This window comes from Eleutherodactylus coqui, chromosome 10 (genome assembly GCF_035609145.1).
Source record: "Eleutherodactylus coqui strain aEleCoq1 chromosome 10, aEleCoq1.hap1, whole genome shotgun sequence".
In the NCBI taxonomy this organism is placed as follows: Eukaryota; Metazoa; Chordata; class Amphibia; order Anura; family Eleutherodactylidae; genus Eleutherodactylus; species Eleutherodactylus coqui.
The window spans coordinates 7670294-7680022 of NC_089846.1; the positions used below are offsets into that span (position 1 = coordinate 7670294).

At 55.4% G+C, this 9729-nt stretch overlaps 1 protein-coding gene across 1 annotated transcript in view; it reads right to left on the reverse strand.

Annotated features, from left to right (window-relative positions):
* RABL6 (RAB, member RAS oncogene family like 6) overlaps positions 1-8555 on the reverse strand; it is a 35410-nt gene extending 26855 nt beyond the window's left edge. Inside the window, exons 1-3 of the mRNA XM_066580152.1 lie at positions 8468-8555; positions 7395-7805; positions 389-523 (exon numbers count right to left, since the gene is read on the reverse strand). Coding sequence (XP_066436249.1) covers positions 389-523; positions 7395-7524 — 265 coding nt within the window. The 5' untranslated portion in view covers positions 7525-7805; positions 8468-8555. The remainder of the gene's footprint in view (positions 1-388; positions 524-7394; positions 7806-8467) is intronic.
* Positions 8556-9729: the final 1174 nt, after the last annotated feature.

A 9729-nucleotide genomic window follows, 5' to 3' on the forward strand; every position in this document is an offset into this window, starting at 1 on the left:
ATAGGGGCAGTATTATAGTAGTTATATTCTTGTACATAGGGGCAGTATTATAGTAGTTATATTCTTGTACATAGGGGGCAGTATTATAGTAGTTATATTCTTGTACATAGGGGGCAGTATTATAGTAGTTATATTCTTGTACATAGGGGCAGTATTATAGTAGTTATATTCTTGTACATAGGGGCAGTATTATAGTAGTTCCATTCTTGTACATAGGGGGCAATATTTCAGTAGGATATAACTGACAGCTAGATAGACCTCATATTCAGAGAGACATACAAGCCAGTAGATAAAAAGGGGGGGGGGGGGGGGGGGGAACAGGGTGAAGACATTCAGGACACACGAGCCGTCTTATGTAGAGCGTCAGTAGAGGCAGGAGACCTCTTACTCTTGTAGTTCCAGTGGATGCTGGTGACCTGGATCTCCTGAGTGGGAAGGTATTCTTCCATGAACTTCTTCCCCTGCAGCCGATGCCACAGCGTGGTCTTCCCTGTGTTTCTGTCCCCCCTGATGACAATTTTCACTGGAAAGCAAGAAGATCTCATCAGTTTTGCCGGTACTGCTCCTTTAATCACTGTATAGCAGAGCCTCCTGCAACTCTCTCATACGCTTTGCGTTACACTTCCTCACCACCTCTGCTTGCTGTCAAGTACATGAAAACAATTAGGCTGCTCTCACACCGCTCGCTTTTGAATGTGATTAGCGTGGCATCCTGAGCGCCGTGCTAATCGCAGTACAACGCTCCCATCTATTTCAATGGGGCCTCGCAGACCTGCGCTCAAAGGCGGCGTTTCTAAGGCTGCGATTTTCCAGCGCTTTTTCATTTTTGCGCAGCTTATCACCCATCACAAAGATGGGGTCCATTAAAAAGCGCTGTGACGTGTTCAAAAACACCGCTCAAAATTGCGGTAGAAAGCGCTGTGATTTTGAACCGCGTTTCCAGAACGCCTTTGTGAGAGCGGCCTCACGGCCAAATGCAGACGGGCAGAAATTCTGCGGCGAGATTTCACACGGAATTTCCGCCGCTGCGCGCTGCCACAGGATTGCATTGGTTTATAAAATCCTATGCAGACAGCTGCGACTTTGATCGCGGACACAAAATCACGGCATGTCCTACTTCAGTGCGAGCCTCGCAGACGCTCGCACTATCCACGTCATCGTGGACGCGCCGGGTCTGCACTGTGCATGCGCTACTGTGCGCCAGCCGACACATTCGCAGAGCGAAGACGCCGGACAGGTAAGCCGCGGGTCACAGGGTCGCATCCCGCTGCGAGAATCTCGTAGTCGGCATCTGACCTGGCCGTCTGCATTCACCCATAGGTTATATTCTGAGACTGAAAACACATCCAGCGGTAGTTTTGCTCACACAGCTGCAGAGCTTGTGACAATGTATCAGTGCAGACAATCTGATCAACCGGTCTCTGTCCTGAGGACACAGCAGGCGGCGGGGAAGTTACGTGGATTTCCTGCAGGCGCTGTAATTACTCATATATGCTGCAAGGGTGACTCAGGTAATGAGAGCATCTGGTTTCCATCCCCATTACCGGAAGGAACTGCATAACCAGCAGTTACCTGAATACGGCACTGTGCAGACTCTCTACCTTACAAGCAGTAATCACCTGTTAGCGCCTGCAGAATTTCTGTTAAAGGGCCTGTTCGGGTCTTTTACTATTGATGACCTGCCCTCAGAATTGTTGAGGGTCCACCGTTTGGGATCCCTATCCATCAGCTGACCCCTGCCCCGCCATCAGTGCAGACAGCGCCATCTGCAGTGCAGTGGCACAGGTTGGTATTGCATTGAAATTATTAAGAGCTGCAGCACCAAACCGGGCCGCTGCAGTGCCGACAGCAGACTCGGAGACCCGCTAATTGGAGGAGGTCCTGAATAGCGGAACTCCACTGAATAACTACTGATGTCTAGTCTACCTAGTCTGCGGATAATTCATCAATAGCAAAAGTCCTGAAGAAGTCTTAATTACTATTAACATTCCTTTGTTTACAAGTAACGATCCAGAACAGGGATTTGCTTGTTAAACAATTTCCCAATGTAATCCTTAAAGTGTCTTCCGATGTCAGATAATTCTACGCAGTTAAAGGGGTGGTCCGGTTGTAAACTACTGATGGCCCATCCTCAGGATACCTCATCAATGGTAAACTGGCGGGGGTTGGTTGCCCGGGCCCTCTGCCGATCAACTGGGGGAATAGGAACTTTGCTGCAATACTAAGCCTGGCCACTAGAGTAAGGCCGCAGGTGAGAAAATTGTGCTTTCCCATATGGCACAGCGGTGCAGGAAACAAATCGTGGCATGTTCTATCTTGTGCGAGTTCTCGCATCGCATCTCCCATTGTTCTCAATGGGGCTGGGGGCAGCAGCGTACCACCTGCTAGATGCGCGCAATGCGACTTTTCCCCATTGAAAATAATCGGAGAAACTCCATAATCCTACATCGCCGGCGTGACGGTTTTCACATTAGAAACGCCTTGTGTCCGCAGGGAATTCCTGTTGGCTTCGCCCTCGCCCGTGTGAAGTTAGCCCAATAACGGATTTGTGTGCACAAGCAGCTGATCAGCAGGGGCCCGGGGAACGGCCCCCCAACAATCCACCATTGATGACTTATCCTGAGGGCAGTCCATCAGTAGCGTAAGACTGGGCAACCCTTTTAAGGCCTCATGTCCACGGGGAAAATCAGGCCCGCTACGGATTCTCCATGCAGAATCCGTAGCGGGTCGTTCCTGCCCCACGGACATGAGCGCTGAAAATAAGAATAAACTTACCCACAGTGGACAGGGCACGTCTTCTCTTCTTCACGGCCGGATCTTCTTTCTTCGGCCGGCGGATGTACTCGGCACGCCAGCAGCACGCATGTGCTGGGCACATCCGCCGGGCCGAAGAAAGAAGATCCGTCCGTGAAAAAGAGAAGACCTGCCCAGTCCGCTGCAGGTAAGTTATTCTTATTTTAGGTCTCCCGCGGATCCGGACGGCTTCCATAGAAGCCTGCGGGAGCCGTCCTCACGGGAGACCCGCACGAAAATGGAGCATGTCACATTTTTTTTTCATGCTCCATTTTTTTTTTTAATTCACTTTTATTGACCATCCGCGGGTATTTATCTACCAGCAGGTGGTCAATGCATCCCTATGGGGTGCGGATCCGCATGCGGGTGATTCGCTGCGGATTTAAAATCATATTTTGCCCGTGGACATGAGGCCTAAGGGTGACTGATTTAGGAATAGACAGATTTGTATCCATGTGTATCTCCGTGTTGCATCTGTAGCCGTTTTGGGTGTCCGTTTTTTATTTCTGTGTGCCACGTTCTCTTATGAGCAAAAAAAAAAAAAAGGAGGGAGACAAGTTTTTTTTTCAAACTATGATGCATGAAGAATGGAGCTCCATCGAGTGTCAGACCATTATTTGTTTTGCACACAGTCATGAATGGGTTAACCGGCTGAACTAGATGGACCATCGTATTCTTTTAGCCCAACATACGATGTTCCTATCAGCCCAGAATTGGCCTCGTTATGATTTTTTTTGGCCTGTGTAAAAAAGCGCGGCTGCACGGCCCCACTGAGTGTAATGTGTCCGATCAGACGCAGACGGCGCACGGACGTGGAAATCACCGATGTGAATAAGCCCTTAAATATTGTGGTCGCTCTAAGGGTCTTTTTACGGAGGACGATCGTCAGATGCGAAAGCGTCGGACAGTCGCTGCAGCAATCACCGCTCCTCCGCTTTCAGAAAGGAGCAATGATCACTGAGCGGAGAAGGAGCGCGACGGAGAACGCCACCGGCCGCCTCCATTCACAGTAAGTAGGTCGCTGTTCAGAGATGAAAGACTGCCTGTTTACACGGCTGATCGCGGTTTCATCTTTACGCTTACATAACCTGAAGGACGTGAAGTCGCTGCGGCAGTTACGCTGAACTAGATCATTCCGCGTTCCTGAGGCCCCACTTAGGCCCCCTGTCCACGACCGTGAATTCGCCGGCGAATCACGCAGGCTAAGGCCTCCTTCCCACGAACGGATTTCCGCCGCGTAATTCGCGGCGAAAATCCGCTGCGTTGCCCGCAGCTATTAGGTTCTATTGAACCTAATAGCACAATGCTCACGATGCGTAATTCCAGCGCGGAATTACGCACCGCGATTTCTCCCGTCCTTACCCGCAGCATGCTCTATTTTCTGCGGGTGAGGACGGGCTGTACGCACTGACGGCTTCCATTGCAGTCAATGGAAGCCGTCCGTTCACGCTATCTCCCGCTGTAACCAGCGAGAGATAGCGTGAAAAAACGCTTTCCCGCCCACCGCCGCGCGTCATCTGACGCCAAATGACGCGGCCGGCCGCGTCACGTGACACGGCCGGCCGCGTCACGTGACACGGCCGGCCGCGTCACGTGACACGGCCGGCCGCGTCACGTGACACGCTCGGTGACGCGGCGGTGGTGGGCGGTGACGGGCGGTGACGCGGCGGTGGTGGGCGGGGAAGCGATTTCACGCTATCTCCCGCAGGTAAGTATAGGGGCTCTGGGGGGCACCGTGACGGGCTTCACTGCGTAATATTACGCGGCGGACCCCGTCACGCTCGTGGGAAGGAGGCCTTAAGCTTTCCATAGCGCCGGCCCCGTGTCCATGAGCGGAGAATCATTGCGATTCCCCGCTCACGGCTGGCAATTCGCAGGATGCTGCGAACTGCCCTGATTCTCCGCGGTCAGCCTGTCAGATAGGCTGATCTGCGGAGAACCGCGTGCCGGCTCCTGTGGCAGATCTTCGCCGCGGGATACCGCAACGCCCGTGGACAGGGGGCCTTATACAAGCAGATTCCCATCTGAGCGAGCGTGTGATGTCAAGGCTAAGTTGTTCGCGCTCGTTCAGACAGGCCGATCATCGCTGATAATCATTCACATTCCTGCGCAAGCACGGAGCGTTTAATGATACGTGAAGGAAGCAACGATGATCTTTCGTCCGGCTGAAACTGAACGATGAACGAAAAGCGCACGATTCTCGTTGATTCGCGTTTAAACCGATAATCGTCCGCTTTCGCTCGTTTCAGCAACAATCTCCACGTCTAAATGCAGCACAAGGCCGGTCGGCGCTCCGGACATTTATCCTGGCAGCGGGCCTCTGGCGTCTGTCTTCACACTTGGATTCGTCCCGCTTTATCTCACTCTGTGTACACCATCTGTATTTGTTCCCAGGGGCGAGGATCTCGTGGCGCACATGAATCCGCCTAGACGTTCACTTTCTTCAGAGCTCCTTGCCGCGCCGCCATGATGTGCGCAGCCTTCCCCGTCCCCTAAGAGTGGTGGGCCTGGTACAGGGGCCAACGACCGGGCAAGAAGGTTCCCAGGAAGTGTTACTTTCAGGCCGTTTAAGGGAGCACTGGAAGACCTGATGAATAAGCAAACACCCTACAGGGGGCGCTACACAGAAATATTGTAATCTGCAAAAAGAAGCTTTTATGGGGGCCGAATGATCACAAGTGAAAGCAGCCCTCGGACGGGCGGTAGATGAGCGGCGGTCTCGTCATCGCAGGGACATCTTGTAAAAGGCCCCCGACTCTGCGGAGCTCAGCTTATTCTGCTCCCTTCCAGAGCTGCATTCACAGTTCAGCTGGCTGCTGTTTGGATTTTTGTCCGTGCTCCCATAATGCACTGCACTCTGCTGTGTTGCATTCTAGGAGATGCAGTTCATGTCTTGGTATCAGATTTCCCGATGAACAGGCCTCTGTTCCACCAGCGGTCACATGCAGATCACAAGAACATCCCAGCCCGTTCTCCACATTCCACCGTTACACACATTTGTATTGACATGACTGTGTACCCGGCGCCCGCACCCGTGCCTCTAGTGACGTCACAGCGACATGTGCCACCATGGCGGCTGCCCCTAGGGAGGGTCTACATAGGCTGTAACGACTAATTATATATATATATATACACACATATCATCCAAACACTGATCATATAGAGGAAGCGGGGGCCTCACCGACTCCAACACCACGAGTCTGCTGCAACGCAAATAACCCCTTAATGCCACCGGGCGCAAGTTTACATCCTGGCATGGTGGTAGTACACGCAGTCTGTGGATGGCACAGGCTCAGAAGTTGGCCAATGCCATCCTGCAGCGGAAGCTCGCTTTGACTGACAGATGTCCTTCTGCTGCAACAGCAGGGATCGGAGAGAACACCGATACTCACTGTTAACGCCAGGGGCCAGTCCACACGCACAGGATGGGGGGGCTAACAGGAGTCCGAGCGAACGCAGAGGGGTGGGGGGGCTAACGGGTCCGCGCGAACGCAGAGGGGTGGGCTAACAGGGGTCCGCTCGAACGCAGAGGGGTGGGGGGCGGCTAACAGGGGTCCGCTCGAACGCAGAGGGGTGGGGGGGCGGCTAACAGGGGTCCGCTCGAACGCAGAGGGGTGGGGGGGCGGCTAACAGGGGTCCGCTCGAACGCAGAGGGGTGGGGGGGCGGCTAACAGGGGTCCGCTCGAACGCAGAGGGGTGGGGGGGCGGCTAACAGGGGTCCGCTCGAACGCAGAGGGGTGGGGGGGCGGCTAACAGGGGTCCGCTCGAACGCAGAGGGGTGGGGGGGCGGCTAACAGGGGTCCGCTCGAACGCAGAGGGGTGGGGGGGCGGCTAACAGGGGTCCGCACGAACGCAGGGGGGGGGGCTAACAGGGGTCCGCACGAACGCAGAGGGGGGGGGGGCTAACAGGGGTCCGCACGCACGCAGAGGGGTGGGGGGGGGGCTAACAGGGGTCCGCACGCACGCAGAGGGGTGGGGGGGGGCTAACAGGGGTCCGCACGCACGCAGAGAGGTGGGGGCTAACAAGGGTCCGCGCGAACGCAGAGGGGTGGGGTGGGGCTAACAAGGGTCCGCGCGAACGCAGAGGGGTGGGGTGGGGCTAACAAGGGTCCGCGCGAACGCAGAGGGGTGGGGGGGGCTAACAGGGGTCCGCGCGAACGCACAGGGTGGGGGGGCTAACAGGGGTCCGCGCGAACGCACAGGGTGGGGGGGCTAACAGGGGTCCGCATGCACGCACGCAGAGGGTGGGGGGGCTAACAGGGGTCCGCACGCACGCACGCAGAGGGTGGGGGGGCTAACAGGGGTCCGCACGCACGCACGCAGAGGGTGGGGGGGCTAACAGGGGTCCGCACGCACAGGGGGGGGGGCTAACAGGGGTCCGCACGCACGCAGAGGGGGGGGGGCTAACAGGGGTCCGCACGCACGCAGAGGGGGGGGGGGGGGGCTAACAGGGGTCCACATGCACGCACAGGGTGGGGGGGGGGGCTAACAGGGGTCCGCATGCACGCACGCAGAGGGTGTGGTGACTGTAATGTAAAGAACACGTCTATAAAGTAACCCTCTCCCGGTGGAGCGCCCCCTTGACGATGCGTCTTACGTACTGTTATACTGCACTCCCTTGGCGAACCTCCTCTGCAGCGCCTGGTTCATGGACTGCAGTCCGGCCGGAATGTTCTTGTCTCGCAGGTTGGACACATCCGACCCCACCAGCTTCTTCAGCGCTGAGAACATCTTGTCCTCCTGAAGGGGGCGCCGACCGATCAGCGCAGAAGAAACGTCCAACCGTTACTTTACAATTCTCTGAGAAAGTCGTAATCGATATCAGAAAGGAGATCGGCGGTGGATCTTAGAGGGGACATGGATCATCACCAGCCGCAGGACGCCATCTTGTCACGCTGCCGCTCGGCACGTCCGGGGAGAAATACATATAAAAACCCACCAAAATAGACGGTCAACAGAAGTGAGCCGGCAGGAGGAGTCCGCAGTCTGCGCTGACGCCCGGCTCACGAGTCCTACAGGGAGACACGGAAAACAATACAGGTAAAGAACTGAAAAAAAAAAACATGGTCGCCATCATGGCACCCACTGCGCGCCACCCAGCAGCAAGCCTTCCGCATCATCCCATACGGGATCTGCCATTCAGGCGGTTGGAAAAGCTGGGTGACTACTAATATGGTGCTCAGAGGTACAACAGCGGTTGTCATCCAGCTTTCCACAACTCCTCAATGACATATCTATATAAAACTGCCCCGGAGGAAGCCATGTTGCCCTTAGCAACCAATCTTCTATGTTGTCCATAGCAACCAATCACCGCTCACCTTCTATCCACGCTGATGAGGTAGGAGAATGAAAGCTGCGCTCTGATTGGTTGCTATGGACTGAGTGGAGCAGAACATGTTGGAGGAGGAGGGTAGAACATGTATGTAAGGGGGTGACGTATGAGGACATGTAATATGAATGAGAACATGTATGTAGAAGGGGGCAGGTAAATAAACATGTAATTCATTGATCCATACACATGCATGTAGAGGAGAAGGACGTGTAGAATGTGACAGCTGTCTGTAGGGTCTCCCCCCCGTACAGACGTGAATGGTTCAGTCCCCCCTACACCCCGCAGTCATTACCCCGGGTCACCCTAATTTCCCCGGCCCGACCCCGAGCAGCGCCGCCTTACTCTTCTCCGCTCGCTCCTAGCCATAACTGCAGCGCCGCCATATTCCTTTCTCCTCCCTGGAGCATCAATAAGGCGGAGACTCTGCAGCTGCTACGGCGCCCGTTGGGGTCAGGAAGCCTCAGAAAGCGAAGCTGCCGATGTGGAAGGACGCATGCGCAGAACGAATCTTCCAGCTAGCGCGCCAAATAGTGGCCGGTTGTGAGAGAGAAAAGGGTGAGAACCGAGAAATGGGGCGGAATCACCCGGAAAATGGGAATGGTTCTAGAAAGGGCGGAAATAAAAAAAATGTCGGTGAGTTTATGTCAAACACAAAGGTGAAATGTGAGTCCTGCCCCGGCGGAGGTCTGCTTGTGGGGAGAGATCCTGTCAGCAGACGGCCATTAAAAAGGGGGAAGCGGGTGAATATCGTCTGCTGAGAGGCGATCACCTGGCGCGCCGCCCGCGCCGCAGCACTGGCTACTCCTCGGGGGTGCGGTCACACGGGGCGACAATACCGCAGAAAATCCGCATCACAAGAAACCGCAAAATCCAACTTGGTAGCGGCATCACCTGACCAGCGGCGCCCCCTAGAGGCGGCCGTGTGGCGGCGGATGTATTGCGCAGTGAGGAGGACTACAGGCGCTAAAATCGGCGGTGGGTTCCTGGTCAGAATCGGCGCCAACGGATTTTGTTACACTTTTTTAAATGCGGAAATATTTCAGGATTTGTTCTGGAATCTTCCGCTGTGTGAACCTCCGCCACGGCCGGGTCACATGACCGTGATCGGCGGCACAGCGCCCGCAGCGAGTACACAATGCGCCCGCTGTCATGGCCTGCATGCGGGAGTAATTCACACCAAAACGCGACTTTTCTTGCATCCGTATTTTGCGCAGGTCATGTGAGCGGCAACAATGGCCACTTAGCGCGTTCCGAGTGCGGAGTAGCTGTAGAGACACGGCCGTGAGCGCCGGACACGTTACCGCATAGCGGTCCACATCAATATCAGCATTACAGCCATGTCAATAACCGCCTCGGAGCCGCGCCGTGCGCCGATGTGGCCGCGGAGTCGCAGAGGAGTTCACCCTTTTGGGGGCGTTCGCTGTGAATTTTCTGTCTACCGCGGCAAAATCGGTGTCGCAGCTCGCGGGTTTCGCCCTGTCAGTGGGCCATGGAGTACTTTGTGCGGCAGCGTTCGCGCAGGCGGGTGTGATGTCGCTCTCAGACTGTCGCGCGTCCAAACGCCAACCCCCGCTTTGAACGCGATGCGTTTCGCAGGAACAGCC